The sequence below is a fragment of the Aegilops tauschii genome, chromosome 2, assembly GCF_002575655.3.
Source record: "Aegilops tauschii subsp. strangulata cultivar AL8/78 chromosome 2, Aet v6.0, whole genome shotgun sequence".
NCBI classification, from domain to species: Eukaryota; Viridiplantae; Streptophyta; class Magnoliopsida; order Poales; family Poaceae; genus Aegilops; species Aegilops tauschii.
The window spans coordinates 403,628,721-403,651,287 of NC_053036.3; the positions used below are offsets into that span (position 1 = coordinate 403,628,721).

Below are 22,567 nucleotides of genomic sequence, written 5' to 3' on the forward strand. Positions count from 1 at the left end.
AAGGTACAACTCCGGGTCGTCCTTTTACCGAGGGACACGGCTATTCGAATAGATAAACTTCCCTGCAGGGGTGCACCACATAACCCAACACGCTCGATCCCATTTGGCCGGACACACTTTCCTGGGTCATGCCCGGCCTCGGAAGATCAACACGTCGCAGCCCCACCTAGGCTCAACAGAGAGGTCAGCACGCCGGTCTAAATCTTATGCGCGCAGGGGTCTGGGCCCATCGCCCATTGCACACCTGCACGTTGCGTACGCGGCCGGAAGCAGACCTAGCCCCCTTAATACAAGTGCGAGCTTACGGTCCAATGCGGCGCGCGCCACTCAGTCGCTAACGTCAAAAAGAGCTTCGGCTGATACCACGACGCCGAGTGCCCATAACTGTTCCTGCGTAGTTGGTTAGTACGTATAGACCAAATGGCCAGACTCAGATCAAATACCAAGAACTCGTTAAGCGTGGTATTATTAAGTATCCGCGGACGCCGACCAGGGCCAGGCCCACCTCTCACCTAGGCGGTCTCAACCTGCCCTGTCGCTCCGCCACAAAGTAACAGTCGGGGGCCGTCAGGATCCCAGGCCCACCTCTACCGGGATGGAGCCACCTGTCCTTTCAGCCCCCTCATCAGAATCACTTGCGGGTACTCAACGAGCCGACCCGACTTTAGTCACCACATGTGTCATGTATATAAAGTATATAGTATATACCCGTGATCACCTCCCGAAGTGATCACGGCCCAGTAGTATAGCATGGCAGACGGACAAGAGTGTAGGGCCACTGATGGAACACTAACATCCTATACTAGGAAGTAGGATAGCAGGTAAGGGTAACAACTGTAGCAACAATGACAGGCTATGCAACAGAATAGGATTAACCGAAAGCAGTAACATGCTACACTACTCTAATGCAAGCATTATAGAGAAGAATAGGCGATATATGGTGATCAAGGGGGGGGCTTGCCTGATTGCTCTGGCAAGAAGGAGGGGTCGTCAACAGCGTAGTCGGTCGGGGCAGCAGTAGCGACAGTCTCGTAGTCTACCGGAGAGAAGAGGGGGAAGAAACAGTGAATACAATGCAAACATAAGCATGACGATGCGTGACATGACAATGAGCGGTGCTAGGTGTGCCCTAACGCGACAGTAGGTGGTACCGGCGAAGGGGGGAAACATCCGGGAAAGTATTCCCGATGTTTCGCGTTTTCGGACAGACGGACCGGAGGGGCAAAGTTCCATGTTCGCAATGGTAGGAACGTGTGGCTGACAAACGGACTACGTATTCGGATTCGTCTCGTTGTTCTGAGCAACTTTCATGTACAAAGTTTTTCCATCCGAGCTACGGTTTATTTTATATTAAATTTTAAATATTTAAATCATTTTTAGAATTTAATAAATTAATTTAATTCAAAATTTAATTAATGCATCAGCATGACGTCAGCAGTCAACCTGACAGGTGGGTCCCACCTGTCAGGGGCTGTTAGCTAATTAACAGTAGTTAATTAGGTTAATTAGTTATTAGGTTAATTAATCTTAATTAGTTAATATTAACAGAATTAATTATCTTAATTAATTATCTTTATTAATTAATTATTTATTTATTTATTTCTATTAATTTAATTTAATTTATTTTTTTAATCTTTTTTAAAACGTTCTCTGGGCGGGGCCCATGTGTCATAGGCCCCAGGGGCCTAACGGGCGCACGGGTAAGCGGGCGCGCGGGCGCTGGGCGGAGCCGGGCGTCGGCGCCCGACTGGGCGAGCGCCCAAATCGACAGGCAGGGGGGGCGCCAGCCACGGGCGCGGCGAGGCCGCCGGTGCCCACGACGCCGGCCAAGGGAGGCGGCGGAGGGCGGCGCCACGGGAGGGAGGAGAGGGCGGAGACGAGGCGCGCCGAGGCACTGGGCCATGGGGCACCGGCCGGAGCGGGACGCGCGAGCGGGGCGCCGCGGGGTTGGCCGGTTGCGGGCGAGCGCGGGGAGCGTGACGGTGGGGCGCGCTGCCCAGGCGCGGTACGGGGAAGAAGGCCGCGGCCCCTGGGGTGGCAGCGGGGCGCTGGGCGCGCGAGCGCGCGCGCATCGACGGGGGCAGGCACGGCCAGGAGCTCTGGGGCGCGGCGCGCGGGTGCCGTGTGCGTGCGGACGGGGCGTGCACGGGACGAGGGAGCAGCGGGGGGGGAGAGGGCGCGGCCACGGCGCGAGCACGGGACGGCGCGGGCGCGCGTGCTGGCGTGGAGCTGCGGGACGAGGGAGCAACGGGGGAGAGGGCGCGGCCACGGCGAGCGTGCGCGCGTGCGTGCGTACGGGGACAGGGGGAGAGGAGGAGAGAATAGGCGGCGGCTCACGGTGGCCGTCGGGTCAGGGGCAACGGGGGTCGGGGTGGTGGTCGAGGACGACGGCGACGAGGAGAAGCAGGCCGGCGGGGAGGAGGAGGCAGGCCGGCGAGGGCGAGGCGGCGTCGGGCAGTCCGGGCGGCGGCGTCGTCAGTCTCCTCCTCTCGATCCCGATCCAATCGGGGGAGAGGGGGGAGATATTTTCGGGGGGGAAGTGGGGTGTCGGTGGGGGGTTCGGGGTGGATAAGGAGGAGGAAGTGGGTGGCCGGCTGGGCCTGATGGGTTGGCCCAGTTGGGCCACGGCCCACGGGGTTTTCTCTCTTTTTTGTTTTCTGTTTTGTAATTTCTTTTCTTTTCTTTTATTTATTTTCTTTTCTGTTTTAAATCATTTTAATATATCTAGGAATTTTATAAAAATGTGTTTATTACACCATATTTACTTAAGCAAAATATGGCACCTCCCGAACATTTTTGTTTTAAATTTTGAAAAACTTTTATCGTTGACATTAATTTGAATTTGAATTTTTAAACGGTTTGACCTAACGGTAGATTAGCAAACTAACCGTGGTGACGTGGCACCATTAGCGTGGGATTACTGTAGCATGATTATCCGGGTGTTACATCCTGTTTGTGCTCATCCCACGTACGTACACCGTTTTCATTCCACAGCTGTAAAAGTTCTTCAACTAATGGCCTTAGGTAGACATCAATGTCGTTGCCGGGTTGCTTAGGGCCTTGGATGAGAACTGGCATCATAATGAACTTCCGCTTCATGCACATCCAAGGAGGAAGGTTATACATACATAGAGTCATGGGCCAGGTGCTGTGATTGCTGCTCTGCTCCCCGAAAGGATTAATGCCATCCGCGCTTAAACCAAACCATACGTTCCTTGGGTCACCTGCAAACTCAGCCCAGTACTTTCTCTCGATTTTTCTCCACTGCGACCCGTCAGCGGGTGCTCTCAACTTCCCGTCTTTCGTACGGTCCTCACTGTGCCATCGCATCAACTTGGCATGCTCTTCGTTTCTGAACAGACATTTCAACCGTGGTATTATAGGAGCATACCACATCACCTTCGCAGGAACCCTCTTCCTGGGGGGCTCGCCGTCAACATCACCAGGGTCATCTCGTCTGATCTTATACTGCAATGCACCGCATACCGGGCATGCGTTCAGATCCTTGTACGCACCGCGGTAGAGGATGCAGTCATTAGGGCCTGCATGTATCTTCTGCACCTCCAATCCTAGAGGGCATACGACCTTCTTTGCTGCGTATGTACTGTCGGGCAATTCGTTATCCTTTGGAAGCTTCTTCTTCAATATTTTCAGTAGCTTCTCAAATCCTTGTCAGGCACAGCATTCTCTGCCTTCCACTGCAGCAATTCCAGTACGGTACCGAGCTTTGTGTTGCCATCTTCGCAATTAGGGTACAACCCTTTTTTGTGATCCTCTAACATGCGATCGAACTTCAGCGTCTCCTTTTGACTTTCGCATTGCGTCCTTGCATCGACAATGACCCGGCGGAGATCATCATCATCGGGCACATCGTCTGGTTCCTCTTGATCTTCAGCAGCTTCCCCCGTTGCAGCATCATTGGGCACATCGTCTGGTTCCTCTTGATCTTCAGCAGCTTCCCCCGTTGCAGCATCACCGTATTCAGGGGGGCACATAGTTGTCATCGTCCTCTTCTTCTTCGCCGTCTTCCATCATAACCCCTATTTCTCCGTGCCTCGTCCAAACATTATAGTGTGGCATGAAACCCTTGTAAAGCAGGTGGGTGTGAAGGATTTTCGGGTCAGAGTAAGACTTCGTATTCCCACATTTAGGGCATGGACAACACATAAAACCATTCTGCTTGTTTGCCTCAGCCACTTCGAGAAAATCATGCACACCCTTAACGTACTCGGAGGTGTGTTTGTCATCGTACATCCATTGCCGGTTCATCTGCGTGCATTATATATAATTAAGTGTGTCAAAAACCATTACAGAACATCATGAATAGATAATTAAGTGACCAAATTAATAGAAGTTCATCATCACATTAAAACCAAAGTACATACATAGTTCTCATCTAACAACATATAGCTCTCCAGAGCATCTAATTAATTAAACCATACATCTAAAGTAAGAATTTTTTTTCAGAAAGATGATAAGAACAAGAGGCTCACCACGGTGGTGCCGGCGACGAGATCGGCACGGGCGATCGGCGGCGGTGAAGACGGGAATAGGACGTGACGGGCCGCTAAACCTAGACAAATCTCGAGGAAAATGGAGCTTTGAGGTCGAGCTTCGAGAGGAGAAAGCTTAACTAGTGTGGCTCGGGCATTTTATCGAACACCTCATGTGCATAGGAGGTGAGCTAGAGCACCACAAAGCCCTCCCCTCGCCGGCCAGAGAAAAACAGAGCACTGGAGTGCTCTGCTCGCGGGCGAGGGGTATATATTGGCACCTCATTGGTCCCGGTTCGTGGCATGAACCGGGACTAAAGGGCAGCCTGTGGTCCCGGTTCAAGCCACCAATCGGGACCAATGGTGGTGGGCCAGGAGCGAGGCCCATTGGTCCCGGTTCGTCCCACCAACCAGGACCAAAGGGGCCAGACGAACCGGGACCAATGCCCCCACGAGGCCCGGCAGGCCCCTGGCCTCACGAACCGGGACCAGTGCCCCCATGGGTCCCGGTTCTGGACTGAACCGGGACTAATGGGCTGACCCGGCCTGAACCAAAGCCCTCTTTTCTACTAGTGATTGCCATGTCAAGCCTCTAACCCACCTTCCTAGCAAACCGTTGTTTGGCTATGTTACCGCTTTGCTCAGCCCCTCTTATAGCGTTGTTAGTTGCAGGTGAAGTTCAAGATTGCTCCATGTTGAACATGAACATGTTGGGATATCACAATATCTCTTATTTTACTTAATGCATCTATATACTTGGCAAAGGGTGGAAGGCTTGGCCTTTTGCTCGGTGTTTTGTTCCACTCTTGCCGCCCTAGTTTCCGTCATACCGGTGTTATGTTCCTTGATTTTGCGTTCCTTATGCGGTTGGGGTTATGGGACCCCCTTGACAGTTCTCTTTGAATAAAACTCCTCCAGCAAGGCCCAACCTTGGTTTACTTTTGCCTAACAACCTATTACTTTCCCTTGGGTTTTCACGAGCCTGTGACACCCAAGTTTTTATTTGGACTTTTCAAAAGATTTTATTTGACTTGAGGGGAGTGATTTAAATTTTTCTCCAAGAGAACTCTCCCTCTCATATATTTTTCCTTATGGCAAAAGGTTTATTTGGATTCACCCAAGATCTGCCTTTGATCTTGGAAGTCCTTGCTTTTCATTTGAACTCAAAGACAAAATGTTTTTATTTGGGAAAAGTAACTTTTGAAAACCTTTTTGAAGTTTGCACTATGGCTTTTGGAAAGTCCTTTGCCACTTTCAAACATTCCTCCTTGCCATGGCCCTAGTGCAAATGATCTCTCCCAACCCTTCCCTCACCTTTGGATCATGTTTTACACCAAATCCAGCAAGTTGAACCTCCCCATGTATCTATTTCCATTCAAATTATATTCAAACAAATTTCTGTCCTCTATTCTACCACTTGGAGATTTACAAAGGAACTCCTTTTTCTGTTTTGATTTTTGCCACCAAACCAACTCTCCCTCCTAGTCCTTTGAAACCCCAACCTAGAACTATGAAGATCCACTGGCCTTCAGTTCAAAATTTTCAAACTACACTTGCTACAAGTTTGGACCAGATTTGCCAAATTTGGTGAAATTCATTCCAAACCTTCTCCAAAAATTCCAAGTAAAATCAGGCAGCCTCTGGGTGCATTGAGTGGTATCTCACCAAGTTACAGCTCCAGAAAAATTTATCTCATGGCCAAAACCTCCTGTCGAACACCTGCAGTGCATGGTCACTGTCAAGTTCAGAGTTTCAGAGATTCAGTCAAGTGGCTGCTGTCGTTTTCTTCAAAAGCGGACGTCGATCTCGCCAGTGCCACCGCGTCGCCTTGCTCCTCGTCCCCGCCCTCTTGTTCCTGCACCGCACGAGCGCCTGGCGCCTTGCGGGCGTCGGCGACGAGCAGCAGAAGGTGCGCCGCCCCGTGACCGACGCCGGCGGCGGCTTTGCGGGCGCCAGCAGGAGACACGGCGCCGACGACGCCACCCAGCGCCGCCCAAACCACCGGAGCTCGCCGCGTGGCCTTCCACTCCCCCGATCGCGCTGCCGCTCTCGTCGTGAACCGGAGGGCGCGGAGCGCGCTCTCTGCCGCCGTTGAGCCCGTGCGGTCACCTCACCGTGGACCGACGCCATTACGCCAAGACCGACCCCGTTTAGCTGCAAAACGAGTCCAGTAACCTCCACTGATGCTGCCCGGCCGCTCAAACCCCCTGCCAATCCACTGCCCCGCCGTAATCGCACGCCGGAGATTCTCCGTTCACGGCCACCCCGTCGATCTGCCTATATATAGAGGCCCCGAGCTTCAACTCGAGCACCCACCAGCACTGCACTCCCCCTAGAGCACGCCTAGCCACTGGAAGAGCCCCGAGGAGGTCTCCTTCCTCGACTCCGGCCGCCGAGACCCGCCACGGGACCAGCCCGATTCGCCCCCGTGTGTGCTCCTCCGCCTCCATCCTCTTGCCAGTAGCTTCACCATGCATCCCTCTTTCTGACCCGCACTTCAATTTGAAGCTTGCAGCCCTCCACCGGAGTTCCCCATCCTCACCCGAGCCGCCGTCCGCCGGAGAAAGTGTCACCGTCGACATAGTACTCCCCGTTGGACGAGTCCACCACCCACCGGCGCGGAAGAGGACGCTGAAGCTCTTGGTACCCTCCGTTCCGCCTATCTCGCCGTGGTTCGACGCCGGCGTCCACCGCAATCTTCGGGCGCCGGCGAGCTTTTCAAACCTGACATGTGGACCCCGCATGTCAGCCTCTGTTCTTTTATTCGCGAACCGTTTTCTGATGGCGCCTTCGGGCAGAATACGTTTCCTCCTTTGCGCTTGCGCATTCCCAGCCGAAGCGTTTTCTGTTTTCTCAGTTAAAACCCTGGAACTTTTCTGTTTCATTACAGATAAGTCCCTGGACAGAAACCTTTATAACTTTTTAATAAAAAGGAATTTTTGAGTGATCTTTTTCTGACAATCTCCAGATTTTGTCTAGTTTTTTATGGGATTTATTTGAAAAATATTTGGAAAAGTTTCTGTGTATGTGTTGGTTTTCACGTTAGTACCCGTTTCGTGATTGCCGTAGGTTCCGGGAGAAGTGACGGAGCCGCGAACTTCGCCGAGCTAGACTCTGACTTCTCCGAACCAGGCAAGCATGTTTTGAACATTTGATATGGCAGATGTTTTGCATGTTCACGTGAGAGTTTGTGCGTGGCATATGAGTATCGGTAAATATCTCGTTGCTTGTAAGGCAACTGCCCGGTTGTCCCGAAGTCAGGATGACCTCTGATGAGAGGTGGCCCAGTTCATGTGGTGACATGAAGGGCAGCAAGGTGGTACTGCCGTAGCATACCAGCCTTGCGTCATCCGACCTTCTTCGATGTTAACGTGGTTGGAGCTACGTTATCGTTCTTTTCCCGCATGTTCCGAAGTTGCGATGATCTCTGATGAGAGATGGCCAAATCATGTGGTGACATGAATGGCAGCAAGGTGGTACTGTTGTAGCATGCCAGCCTTGCGACATCCGATTTTCTCCGACGTTAACGTGGGTGGAGCCGCGTTACCGTTCTTCCCCCTTTCCGTGCTACCACATGTCTCATTGCCAGGATGCGGTTTAGTAAGTTGGTAACCTCTTTCCGTGTACACACCAAACAGAGAGGCCGGGATGATGGTACCTTGGCCCAGGATTAAAGCCAGTCATCCGGTCAGGGGGCATGGGTGTTTCCGGTTGGGACCGAGAGGGGGGGCACCCCCTTAAAGCGCGCGTTTAGAAATTTGATCCCATGCTACGCGAGGTTGTAGCCTCCCCGTCTCAAGGTTTTTCTTGAACGTCGCCGAGGGTGATCCCTGGCTTCGGATGGTTGAATTGGGTGTGTACTGGTTAGACGTGTTTCTTCCAAAACACCGTAGACGGAACTAGTCCCCGTGACTACTGAAATCCGTTGGCTGTGGTTAAGTACAAACTCTGCAGAGTCAATTCTTTCCAAATCATCATATCCATGATCAAGTAATGAGAACATTATATCCATATCTCTCCGTGTGAAAAACTTGTCCCCGGTGAACAAGCTCAAGTGGTAAAATTCAGATTTTATTGTTATTCCTGTGGATGGACTAACTTTATATTTGTCCCATGCTTGTGATAAATTATGTTCCCGAGCTATTGTATTATTGAGCTACAATATAAGCCCTTTATGAGACGTCGCGCAGACGTCCGACTGTGGCGTGTACTCGTTTCTCACTTTAAATATAAGCCCTTTATGTGATGTCGCTCAGACGTCCGACTGCGACATGTACTGTCTTTATTTTCTGTTATAAGCCCTTTATGTGGTGTCGCCCCGACGCCCGACTGTGGCACTATTATTCCGCATTTTCCTCTCGAGGAGTCTTTCAGACACTCGTTTGGCACCTGTATTATTATTCCGCATTTTCCTCTCGAGGAGTCTTTCAGACACTCGTTTGGCACCTGTATTATTATTCCGCATTTTCCTCTCGAGGAGTCTTTCAGACACTCGTTTGGCACTTGTATTATTATTCCGCATTTTCCTCTCGAGGAGTCTTTCAGACACTCGTTTGGCACCAGTATCACTATTCTGCAGTTTCCGCTCGAGGCGTCATTCAGACCCTCGCTTGGCACCCAGTATTTATTACCTCTATGTCTGATCGCACTGGTTAACTTGTCCGTATGCTTCATGTTTCCATTTGTTATACCTTATGTCCGAACTGTCTTGCGAGTACTTTCATAGTACTCACCTGGCTTGTTGATTTGGCCAGATGTTGACGAAGGCGATCTCTTGGATGAAGAGTTTGATAGCGCGTCCGACGCCTAGAGGTCCCAGTCAGTCCTGCACGATCCCGGATATTGGTCACTTGTATCGTTTACGCTTCCGCCACCCGCAATAAGTCTTCTCGAGCCTCACTCCGACGCTCGATGAGTGGTAGTCTTCTGGAATCATAATCACTCGCTTCGCGGTGATAGTTCCACCACCATCATTATCGTGAGTTAGTAGTAGCCACCCTATCCGCCGTATTGTTTTAGCGGCGTGCATGTAATAAATTGTTGGGCAGTCTCTGCTCACCCTTGTATTATATTTAGTACTCCTGGTATTTTTCTTCTGTGACCAAGATATTGTCTACCAGTGAGAAGGAATTCTTCCTTGCTGGTCCGTAAAAGGGATTGGTCTCTCAATAATTATTTTATTGAAAAACCGGTCGTGACAGAGCCTGAGGGTCATCTTTATTTTAACCCCCCAGGCCAGTGCTCCTCTGAGTGTTGGTCCAAACTAGAGCCCTTTGCAGCGCCACCTCGGGGAAACTTGAGGGCTGGTTTTAGTTGTACGGATTGCTCATCCGGTGTGCCCTGAGAACGAGATATGTGCAGCTCCTATCGGGATTTGTCGGCACTGTCGGGTGGTCTTGCAGGTCTTGTTTTACCATTGTCGAAATGTCTTGTAGCCGGGATTCCGAGACTGATCAGGTCTTTCCGGGAGAAGGAATATCCTTCGTTGATCGTGAGAGCTTGTGATGGGCTAAGTTGGGACACCCCTGCAGGGTATAAACTTTTGAAAGTCGTGCCCGTGATTATGTGGCAGATGGGAATTTGTTAATATCCGGTTGTAGAGAACTTGACACTTGACTTAATTAAAATGCATCAACCGCGTGTGTAGCCGTGATGGTCTCTTTTTGGCGGAGTCCGGGAAGTGAACACGGTTGGGTTATGAATGAGCGTAAGTAGTTCAGGATCACTTCTTGATCGCTTCTAGTTTTACGACCATTGTGTAGTTTCTCATCTCACTCTTGTACTCGTATGTTAGCCACCATATTTTATTAGCGCTTGCTGCAACTCCACCTCATTACCACATCCTACCCATAAGCTTAAATAGTCTTGATCTCGCGGGTATTGAGATTGCTGAGTCCTCCTGACTCACAGATACTACCAAAACAGTTGCAGGTGCTGATGATACCAGTGCAGGTGATGCAACCGAGCTCAAGTGGGAGTTCGACGAGAACCTTGGTCGTTACTATGTTTCGTTTCCTGATGATCAGTAGTGGAGCCCAGTTGGGACGATCGGGGATCTAGCATTTGGGGTTATCTTCTTTTCATTTGGATTTGACCGTAGTCAGTCTACGTGTGTATTTTGGATGATGTATGAATTACTTAAGTATTGTGTCAAGTGTCGATTGTAAGCCAACTCGCTTTATCCCATTCTTGTTCATTACATGGGATTGTGTGAAGATGACCCTTCTTGCGATAAAACCACAATGCGGTTATGCCTCTAAGTCATGCCTCGACACGTGGGAGATACACTACAAGAAAACCCCCTATAATGCAACATATATTCTACAACGTTTTGACTGTATGTTGCAAAATTCACAACAGATACAGATAATAAGCATTGTAGAATATGCGTTGTAGATGTGTGCTCCACAACTCCAGACTCTTGTGGCCCGGCCCAAGTTGGTTTCACAATTAATCTAGGTCATTACCTTTTCCCAGCCTCCCTGTTCCTCTCGATCTCTCTCACGCTGCCCACCGCCCCTCAACCTACCTGCATCCCGGAGCGCCGCCCCTCACCACTCCCCTGCGATCCTCCGTCTCGGAAGGCCGCCCCTCACCACTCCCCCTGCGATTCTCCATCCTGGCGCGCTGTCCCTAGTCAACTCTCCTCTGCGACCTTGCTTCCCGGTGCGCCGCCCCTCGTCACCGCTTCCCTACGACCTACTACGTCTACTACCTCCGCACGAGGGCCTGCGGCTACGGGCAGAGTTACCGCTACAACAACCCTCGCAATCGCGCTGCCGTGGTGAGCCGGACCGCTTTTCTTCTCCAATTTTATTTTCCCCATCTTGCTCTACTCGACTTCAGTCTAGTTGGGAATTGCTACTTACGACTTGCTCGTCCCTGATAATGACCGAGAGGTTGAATTATAGATGGTTGGTGCAGAGGGGAGCTTCTAGCTGAGGCCTCTTGCTGTGATTGAATTGATTCTAGTTATGGCTCAGGAGCTTGTCACCAGCCCATGGAAGTGAAACTTGATTGTGCAGTCGTTGGTTGTTGTCTTTGATTATGTGATTGACTGATTGTATAATAAGGCTTGTTGTCTTAGTCTCGTGGTTGATGTTGATGCTTCAAAGTTCCACTTTCTGCTTACGGTGCCACTTGCTTATGTTGTAGGCCTGATCACTCACGCCGTCATATGCTCATATTTCTTTCCGAGACTTCGGAGCAGGTTACAATATCAAAATTCTCTACTAAGTAATAATTACCTACACTCGGTGCAGAGAAATGCAATCACACTCAAGCACTGATATGTTGCAATGGACATGACCCCAAAACTTTCGCCCTGTCTTTTATTTGAGACACAGTTTGGTAACTTTTTGTTGCATATTTTCATCCGCTTAAAAGACCATTTCGATCTCTATGTTCTCTGCTACTACAAACTGAGGAGCAGCTTGACAACTTTATGCAGCTCGGTCGACTAAGCCACTGTGACGCTGGGGGAGAAGGACATCGGTGCAGAGCATGGCAAGGCCGAGTACTTGTTGGATCTTAGGGCTTCTGATCCACAGTTCTCCGCATCATCATCCATCAGCATCTGGTGACATTATTAGCACTCAGAGCTTCATAAGGCTTTCTGCCCACTACAGTTGGAGTTCAAGAGCGTAAGGAAGGTAATCTGGTGATCAATCACTGTTGCTTGTCAGAAAACTCTGAAAATATTATTGAGTACATCTACCATGAGCTATGCTTGCCATTTTAAAAGATGTTTATGTGAGCTTCATGTCATATCAATTTTTTTTGAAGCAAGCAGATCTTGGGATTTACTTATGATTTATGAACAGAAAATGTTTACTGTGTAACCCCTAAATACAGTAGAAGAGATTAGAGAAGCAGGTCTTATAAAACTACGCTGAGCGAGTAGTACTTATTTAGTCAAGTGACATGTTAGATAAAATTCTACACCTATTACAACTTATCTGACTTCTGTATTTTGTAAAGATAGCTGAACTAGATTGTGTTCCAGGAATAAAAAACCATGGATGTTTTCCATTTATTCACTTGGCTTTTGGAATTTGATTGATGTCCCCTTTCTCATATTATTAACAACATATACCTACACGGTTCTCTCTACTGGTTTGCCAAATTCTAGACACTTCTTGTGTGGTCCATGCTTCCTCTTTGTACTATGCTTACCTACATTCGTAATATCACTCCTTTATTCCCTTGACGTGCTTTTCCTTTACAAAGAAGAATACACACCATGGGGAAAAGAGAAGTAAATTTGTATTTGTAGTCTACAAACAGGGCGTCCTAATTATTTGTTCGAGCATGCTACAGTCTTGTTTTCTCTGCCGTGTCTTCTCCTTTTCTTAGTAGTGTCACTACTGATTGATCTGCTCAGATGTGCTATTTAGAGTTTGATATAGATATATACTAGCTATTTTATTAGGAGTTGGTGGTAAAGATGAACTAATGGTCGATCCTCCCTGCTGTCCTCGCTGCACTTCATGCAAAATCATTGGGCCGGTACTGGGAGTACCTCATTTATGATGGATCTTATACTTCAAAGCTTATTTATATTGTCTAATATGTTTTATTTGTACTAATTCAGTAAATTTAATTTATCTTTTGGCTTAATATGTCCAAGGTATTGATATAGTAATATTTTGTTACCTGATTAAAGCTCAAACATACTGCTTCAGTATCTCCCAGTAGGTGCCTCAGAATTATGCAGTTGATCGTACCATACTGCTACTTGAATAAAAATGTTTATCTTTGTGTTCTACACTGAAGCTATCATATGAAGTTTAATTATTTTAAGCGTTCATCACCAAAACTACTTTGTTGGTAGTGAAAGGCTTCATAGAATTTCATAGATGTTGCACATCATGAGATTAACCCGTAGAAGAATGTATTCATAACCATATGACGTGTGTGATGTTGGGTTATAGCCGTTGTATGCTGAAAGGCTTTTTCCCTTGCTTCCTTCCATTTTCTTCTATGTGCATTGACTAGACGTATGTTTTTACAATGTGGCATGGTTTGAGCATTTTAAATTCTTTACACGCTTCCATTATTTCCCGCCCCATTTATATTGGTATGTCCTTTAAATAGCAGGCAGGTACATGTGTGATGGCACAATATAACTCAGTGTTAGCTGGCTTATAATCTCTTATCCCTTGAAAGACTTCAAAGATGGCATCTCATGGGACAACACAAGAGACCATATAGTAAAGGAAAAGATGCAAACACGATAGGTCTTGGCCTCTGAACTTTTTCTGTTATATGTCACTTTTCTTTTAATTATTTTGCTCGACATGTTTCTGCCAATGGTAACTTTGATTTTCTCTAACAGGCAGGACCAAAAGTATTTTTAATGAGCCTGAAAAATCATAACAGAGACTGGTATTGCTACAATTGTAAGTTGTGATCCTAAATCTGAGCTTGATGGTGCTGAAATTACTAATGAATTGTAGGTAGTGCATGTCGATATGGCACTTGTGAAAACTAAATATTTGGTATGGAGTCGCAAAAACTGTAATACTCTTGGTAATGCAGAATTTTTTTGCATGGCAACCTTTGTAAGTGACTAATATCCTGCCTCTATCACGAATTGCATCATGCTTTGTGTGTTAACAGTTCATTTTGTTTTTTTGTTTGTAGATTCAAAAGATAAATGGATGATTATATGGGTGTGTGGGCAAGCATACTACTATGATGACGATGATGTTTGTGTTCATGATGATGGAGACGGATGCTTTCAGTTTTAGTAAAGTTGTAGGGATGATGTTCCTGTTGGACGATGTTCCTCAATTATGTTTTAGTTAATCTGTAGGGATGTTGATGCATGCTTTCAATTTAAGTTTCACCATCAAGAGAACATTTATATTATACTCCCTCCGTTCCTAAATATAAGTCTTTGTAGAGATTTCACTATGGAGTAGATACGGATGTATCTAGATGCATTTTAGAGTATAGATTCACTCATTTTGTTCCGTATGTGGTCCATAGTGGAATCTCTTCAAAGACTTATATTTAGGAACGGAGGGAGTACATCCCATTTGGATGATTTTCCTCATGTAATGTCTACCATTGTAATCAAACAGTTTTATCTAATATATGATTTTTGTCTCCCATGAGTATTTTCTCTCATTTTTCTTCACTTGAAATAAATAATTATCAGCATTATGTGAAGCATTAATTTAATTGCTGGCAATATGTACTAAAAATAATATTGTTTACGCTATATATGAACCAAAACTTGAAGCGTTGCAAATTCTTCGTTGCCAAGCAATGGGATTTTGTTTCCTGTACATTAAGCACCAACATATAGAAGTGTTGCACAATTCTCTTTTATGTGTTGTATTCTTGCAACGGTCCCTTTTATCAACGACAATATAAGCGTTGCATTATGCGCTAGCAACGCCGTGTAAGGCAACGCATCCTATTCCGTTGGTAAAGACACTAACAACGCATATATGAACTTTTAGATACGGAAAATTGCGTTGCTATAGGGGGGTTCCTGTTGTAGTGATATAGCCGCATCGTGGGCGTTACATAATTCGCACCATGCACACAACCACACACACATCTAGCATTCTCCCGAGTGCCGCACCCTATGTCTTCCCGGTGCCGACCACCGCCCAGTATAAGGTGGTTTTTGCATCTGTTGCCACACATGTCAGAAAGTGGATCGACTGTGGGCTCCGGTTGGATTTTCATTCACACATTGAGGTGATGATCCTATATTTATCGATAAACAAATCTTTAAATTTGTGAACATTTTCTAAATTCATGAATATTTTTAAATTTATGAACATTTCTGAATTTCGGGGAAGTTCTTTTGCAATCCGAGAACATTTTCTGGATTCATGAATATATTTTTAATTCAAGATTGTATTGTGAGGAACATTTTCAGAAATTCACAAAAAAAATTCTAAATTTAAAAACATTTTAGAAATTCCTGAGCAGTTTTTTTTTCAAATCTGTAAACAATTATAAATTCATGAACATTTTTTAAATCTGCCAGTATTTTTTATTTTTTGTAACATTTGAAATATCTTGACTACTTTTTTTAGTTTTTTGTTCTCTTTATTTTTCGTCCGCTTCTTTGGGTGGGTTGAGGCCTAATAGGGGGACTGGTAGCCAACTGAAGCGAATGTCCTGGTCGCTCTTCGAAGCGTTGCATGCTGAATAGCACCTCCTGTGGTGCGGGTTATTTGATGCCGGTGGAGGGTGCAAACCCGTTTTCTGCTTTGTCTGTTTGTGAGTGGGTGGTGATGGCTTGTTGGTTCTACGACGAGCAATTGGGTCACCGCTTTCTCCGTCTTTCCATTGGGCTCTTCAGGCGATGGATTTGTGATGAAAGACCAACATTGTGCTAGCGCTGGGAAGAGCTACAACGAAAATATCAAACGTTGAAGAGCCAAGACAACATGAGCACATGTCGGAGAGCCATTGTAGATAGGCCTCATGGCACAAAACCTAACCTCATTACCTCATGTTTGGAGGTAACTAAATTGTGAGATTAGAGTCCTTTTGGGAACGTAAACCAGTGTGAGGGGAGTGACTCTCAGAGCAGAGGCACGAGTGAACTAGGGTGCACAGGGCGTGCGAGGTACATGGGTCTAGGGCTATGCCTGCACGTGCGAAAGTAGGGAAGTTAGAAAAAAGAAAGGTCTATTTCTGTGTAAATGGTTTGATAATCAATTTGGCTTATATATAATGAAAACTGGCAATATATCAAGACACAAACAACTAGCGATGGAAGCACAAAAGTGAACACCATAAACCAAGTAAACCAAAATACCGCTCAAATCAGTTCAGTTTGGTTCTTCATTTTCGGTGTAAAAGTACTCATCTTTAACCGTAATAGCCTCAAAATTAACTCACAACAGAGAAACGGCGCGGCAAAGCGTGCGTTTAACTTTGTGAACGACGAGTACGTTATCAATCCTTATGACACAGACATGTGTGGTACCTAGAAAACACCCACGTCGATCCCTGGATGGCTGGATCGATCTTGGGCGGGCTGGGTGACCACTGCCAACCCCAACCATTGAGTCACAGCTCGTCCTCGTCACAAACTACATCTCAAAGGTCACTTTTCTATAGGAGTTCATCAACCGCAAATATTCTTTTCTTTTTTCTGGATGAATCAACTGCATATGTTTACCTGTTCTAAATAAAGAAGAGTGTACATCTTATCCAGAAAAAAGAAACGGTTGGATCTCTGAAACTCCGCCCGCCTATGATTATCTTACTACTCCTATATGCCTTTTTCTTCTTCTTCCAGGATACCATGTTTATCTGTTCTGATTTCACGGGTCTTCCGGTTATCCAACTCTGTTCTGGCACACACGCTGGTTGTGTGGCTCGCCGCTTCTCCACACCGACGTTGGACGTGACCACCTGAGCAGCAGTGTGAAAGACGCATCGGTTTCACCCTCCCGGCCCCCATCCGTCGATCGCCGTCGCCATTAACAACGACCAGCAACTAGCAATATGTCTATTCTCTCGCCTAAAGAAAATATATTTTTATCCATGGTGCTGGCGTCGCGTATGCATGCTGCTGCACCCTCCCACCCCAACCCCGCAACCCGTCCGTCGCAGTCGCCGTTACCAGCGAGACCCTCGTACGCCGAGTTCTGGACCGTATAAAGCAGCGGGTCCCGGCACAGAGAGACCCACAGCCAGACCTCTCTCCCGCCGGTTCACTCTTCCACCCCCTCGCCGCCACCATGACCCAAGAACGGGAGCCGCTCCTGAAGCAGAACGGGGCCGCCGGCAATGCCGCCGCCGGGGCGAAGGGCTCGCCGGCCGTGCTGCCGTCCCTGGCCAGGTCCGTGCTCAAGTTCCTCATGTGGGCGGTGTTCCTCACCTGGGCCGCGGGAATCTTCTTCTACCCCACCGCGCCCGTGCAGACGGCGTTCCGCAAGTGGGCGGACATCACCAGCACGGAGGGCCTGATCGCCGGCCTCACCGGTACGCGGCCTCCACGAATTCCTGCCCCCTTTCTCTTTCTCCCCTTCCGTTGAGGCAGGGGAAAGTAGGTGATCGCTCAGAAGGGGTTCGTTCGTACTAATTGGGTTCCCCTTTCGCTTTCTTGCCTCTCGCAGGGACCGTTTTTCTTTTCTTCAGCGGGCCCATTCTGCTAATTGCAGCTCTGGCATATGTCTACATCTTCGCCTTCCCGGGTGATCACGTCCAGTGAGTATTCCTCCTTGTGTGAATTCTGCGGCAATTTGATGCTTTTAGTTCATTTATTTAGAGTTGATTCAGATGAGCCCTTTCTTTCCCTGAATTGATAGAGCACCTGCACAAAAAATTCAGAGTATATTTTTTTTATTCAAGCACTGGATTCTCTGGATATATAGCAAAATCTTGCAGCTGCAGTCCATTTCTCGTATAAGGTGTTATTGCAGGAGTTACATAGGCTTGCTCATTTTGACATGAAAACAGCACGATGAACTGAACCACCATAGAGACTCGAACTAACAAAATAGTACTCCATCTGTTCACAAATATAACATGTTTTGCATATTTCAATATGGACTACATATAGACTGAAATGAGTGACCAAACACACTAAAACGTGTCTATATACATCCGATTCACAAAAAAGTTACTAGAACATATTTTATTTGTGAACGGAGGAGTAGTACAGTTTTCCCTTACTCATACCATAGAAATTCCAAACCACCATAAGAATGGCCTGCCTTATGCTGCCATCGCTAATTATTTACCTGCTCTTTGCTACCAGAAAGAAGAAGCTGAGGTCACTGAGTTTCCGTCTCTGGACTTTTCCGGTTCTTGTTGATGGTCCCCTCGGTGTTGTCTCCGCTGTTGAGTTTATCGGGATCGTCTTGTTCGTCGTCTATATTGTCTTCTCGATGACCTATTATGTTGTAGACAGTGTGAGCTTCATCTCCAAAGCGCACTTGCCCCCAACTACTCGCAGGTATGTTGTATTATGAAGGAAACCTATTAGTAAAAAATGTTTTATGTCAGTACTGATCAAGATATCATGTTGTTATCTTTACAGTTACTGAGCATGAAAAATAATAAATTACAGCAGAGTCCTGCTGTTTCCCTCAAAAAACACATGGTTAAGCCTCAAGCATTATGTAGTTTTATTAGGGGTTAAGTTTTACGTAGTTGAAACTGAAGTTATGATGTTCAGAAAAGATTGGTGATGGACGATGGATCATGTATAGTCATTTGTAGAGTTATCACTTAGTTGGCCTGGAAATTAAAATGCAACATACACATATATATTTGCAGTAACTTAAATTAATGCTCTGTATATGTAAAATCCTTATTGATATGAATTGATGATACCTTTGTCCTGTAACTGATCCAGAATGCTCAGTTGACATGCTACTGCTGAAACTGATGATATTGCTGAAACATACTCTGTAATAGTATAAATTAGTTGTCATCTCAACACAGTTCTAAAACAACATAGGTTTTGCCTTGCAGTGAGTTGTTATTGGCTCTCATAGGCCTCCGTTTCGGATCAGTTGGCTTGTTTTGCATGATCTTCCTGTTCCTGCCTGTCTCAAGGGGTTCAGTTCTTCTCCGGCTTATCGACATTCCATTTGAGCATGCTACTAGATACCATGTCTGGTTGGGGCATCTCACAATGGCTCTTTTTACACTGCATGGCTTGTGCTATGTGATCTCGTATTCCCTCCTGGGGCGCCTAATAGAAGAAGTAAGTTCAAAAAATATATTGAACAATTTAGAGTGATTATTTACTACTACCAATTTTGTTATGTGCAATTTTCATATTGTTACTGCAAACAAGCAACCATAATGTGCTGAACATAATAGACAGGGCCTATGTGGCTGAAAACTATTTTATGCCTGAAAAAAAGTATGCAAATCTGTTTTGGCAGTTAAATATGCAAATTTGACCTCTCAAAAAAAAGTATGCAAATTTGGACTGAGGGCATATTAGCATGTTTGTTGTAAGCGTTCTCCATCTTAAAACCTATTAATGGTACTCTTGGCCTTCTTGATAGCTGACCCAATGGAAAGAAGTCGGAATAGCAAACTTAGCCGGCGTGATCAGCTTGATGGCTGGTCTACTGATGTGGGTGACATCGCTTCACCCGGTACGGAAGAGGTTCTTCGAGCTCTTCTTCTACACCCACCAGCTCTACGTGGTCTTCGTGGTGTTCTTGGTACTCCACGTCGGCGACTTCGTCTTCAGCATCTCGGCCGGCGCCGTCTTCCTCTTCATGCTCGACCGCTTCCTGAGGTTCTGGCAATCCAGGGCCAAGGTCGACATCGTTTCTGCGGCCTGCCGACCATGCGGAACGGTGGAGCTAGTCTTCTCAAAGCCACCAAGTATGTCAAGATCATTTTCTGCATTATGTTCACAAGTGTTTGGTTACTGTCACTACAAACTCACCGAGAGTACACAATTGTGTGTCGATTTCTGCAGGTCTTCGGTACAATGCTCTCAGTTTCATCTTTGTTCAAGTGCGTGAGCTGTCGTTCTTGCAGTGGCACCCGTTCAGTGTGTCCTCCAGCCCCATGGATGGGAGGTACCACATGTCCATCCTCATAAAAGTTCTTGGCACATGGACTGACACGCTGAAGCGCATCATCACCGATGTCCAAGAGCAGAAGAGCAGGAGCGACTCTGAATCTGATCAGTCGCAAACTGGTCGTATTACCGCCTCGATCGAAGGGCCGTATGGGCACGAATCACCCTACCACCTGATGTAAGTTCTTCAGTTTGTCTTTCTTCGGTTAAGTGATTCGACACCATTGGGAAAAGTTCAAGTCAATACTTTGTTTGCGTTGTGTGTGCTTTCAGGTATGAGAATCTCATCCTGGTGGCAGGAGGCATTGGCATTTCGCCATTCTTGGCGATTTTAAGCGACATAATCCACAGGGTCGAGCAAGGTATGCCGTGCGCACCCAGGAATGTACTGGTTCTATGGTCAGTTAAGAAGACCTCGGAGCTATCTCTCCTGTTGGCCGTCGATGCTCAGTCCATCAGCTCATCCGTCTGTGACAAGTTGCATCTGGACATCCAAGCCTTTGTGACGCAGGAAACCGATCCTCCATTGGTAAGAGCATTTACTCCATTGTTGATCGATGATCCAGATACCCAGTTATTGTCTTCTCCGTTTTATCCATGGGAAGCAGTGTGCTTCAGTTGGCTACAAGATTTGGATTGGATGGTTCACGTCAAATCGTCAATGATTCCATGGCAATGGCAACATGGCTTTACAGGAAGATGGCATTGTTGGGGATGACCAGAAGGCCCCTGGCATATTCGTCAAGAACGGGGCGGCCATGTCCGGGCTGGTGGGCACCGGGGACAACTTCTGGGCGGCCATGTACTTCGCGGTGTCCACCCTGGGCTCCGTCCTGGCGTTCGTGCTGGTGCAGCTGTACTACGTGAAGCGCTTCAACGTGTACGCCTGGTGGCACCTGGGCCTCCTGCTCCTGCTGTGCATGGCAGCCGGCATCGTGCTCCCCGGCGGCCTCGTCGTCCTCCTCTGGCACCTCTCGGAGAAGCGGAGGATGCAGGACGACAGGTGGGACGTCGACGCCCGTGCCACGGCGGACGCCGAACAGACAACGAACGCTGCTGGTGGAGCCGACGCCTCCGCGGCCAGCCTCGCCGCCCTGCGGACGACGCGGTACGGGTGCCGGCCAAAGTTCCATGGTAACGCGCCTAGCCTTGAACTAAACCAGCTGTAGCATCCGTTGATGTGCCATGTGGTGATGGGTTCTCTTGTGGTGTTGGACGATCTTCTTTGCAGCGGAATTCGCGGCGTTCGCGGAGCGGGGCGGGGGCGCGGCGGTCGATATCGGCGTGCTGGTGTGCGGGCCGTCGGGGCTGCAGGCCAGCGTGGCCAGGGAGTGCAGGTCGCAGAACCTTCGCCGCGGCGGCGCCGTCTTCCATTTCAACAGCCACAGCTTCGACCTCTAGGCGATTTAGCCGAGCCTATACCTATAGCTACTGATGACGAGTGCGTACTGATAGTGCGCACCAGTTCTCTGCACAAATGTAATTATGCTACTGAGTAAATACTCCCTCTGTTAAAGAAACATAAGAGCGTTTAGATCACTACTTTAGTGATCTAAATGCTCTTACGTTTCTCTAGAGATGGAGTAGCTGGTAAATAGTGTCCGTACAGCCCATAGTTTCTACAGATGAGAGGAGTACTCTCAATCTCAGGCATGTCGCCGGTGAAGTCGCGCCCCGTCGCGGGCTCTGGTGGCTCCCTGTGTGTATATATATGCCATGAATGATCGTACATGTAAGCAGAAAGGCGAAGGTAAACTATTGATCTTGGCCTCTTGCTCTTGGGGATACAGGTTTGAACCAGGTAATCTGCATTTCAGCTATCCAGACACAAACTTTTAACCCGAATGCCACATCAACTTGCACCTTCAAAATCTGTTAGCTTTCAGTCATGAAACCAACCCCATGAATACCAACTACAAACCGACAACATCCGATCAACTCTCAGCTATAAAAAACAGAGGCTTCCTACTCCACCAGCACGGAACTTCCCAATACCTTCTCTGTTTACTTCGGCATGTCCGAGGGTAACATTTTTTGTTGCCACTTTTGAACAGTTCGGCTTGCTTCTTTAATCAGGTCACAATATAGGTCCGATGTTTTTTGAGCAAATTCACCCGGTACCTGAGTTATAACTTTGACATTTTTCATAGTTGTCATTTGTCTACTACGGTACGGCCGAGACGTTGCCTTTATCCGGTACTTTCGAGCTAGTTCTATGCACGCAAAAAAGTGGCACCTCTTTTTTTATTTTACTAGACAATATCCCGCGCGTTGCGGCGGGGTGGTAGTCTAATAAAGAATTTGAAAAAGAGAAACACACGATAAAAAAAGTAAAAAAATAAAAAAAGAAATATTTTACAGCAGAAGATGGCTTGCATTTAATGTGTAACTTTGAAACCAACTTACTTAGTATGAAAAGTTCTCTAACCAAATTCGCAGAGGTTCTTACCTTTGATCATCTCAATGTAAATAAGACAGTATATCTGATGCGCTGCTAATACAAAAGTAGCAATTAATATTGCAACACAAATTACAT

The 22,567-nt window shown here is 47.2% G+C and overlaps 1 protein-coding gene and 1 long non-coding RNA gene across 5 annotated transcripts; both read left to right on the plus strand.

Moving 5' to 3' along the window:
* Positions 1–10,890: 10,890 nt before the first annotated feature.
* On the plus strand, positions 10,891–14,366 carry LOC109733799 (uncharacterized). Of its 4 annotated transcripts, XR_012202876.1 has the most exons (7): positions 10,978–11,277; positions 11,649–11,838; positions 11,944–12,145; positions 13,593–13,732; positions 13,831–13,880; positions 13,952–14,056; positions 14,139–14,366. It is a non-coding gene; the product is annotated as an uncharacterized lncRNA (long non-coding RNA). The 4 variants fall into 4 exon arrangements; XR_012202877.1 differs by lacking the exon at positions 11,649–11,838 and having other exon boundaries at positions 10,891–11,277; XR_012202879.1 differs by lacking the exons at positions 11,649–11,838; positions 13,952–14,056 and having other exon boundaries at positions 10,891–11,277; positions 13,831–13,894.
* Positions 14,367–16,481: 2,115 nt separating this feature from the next.
* LOC109733798 (ferric reduction oxidase 7, chloroplastic) lies at positions 16,482–21,804 on the plus strand. The gene is made up of 10 exons (XM_020293008.4): positions 16,482–16,574; positions 16,771–17,459; positions 17,594–17,684; positions 18,238–18,435; positions 18,957–19,191; positions 19,502–19,829; positions 19,927–20,209; positions 20,305–20,560; positions 20,727–21,165; positions 21,263–21,804. The coding sequence occupies exons 2-10, from the start codon at positions 17,216–17,218 to the stop codon at positions 21,430–21,432; spliced, it is 2,244 nt and encodes a 747-aa protein (XP_020148597.1). The 5' UTR covers positions 16,482–16,574; positions 16,771–17,215; the 3' UTR covers positions 21,433–21,804.
* Positions 21,805–22,567: the final 763 nt, after the last annotated feature.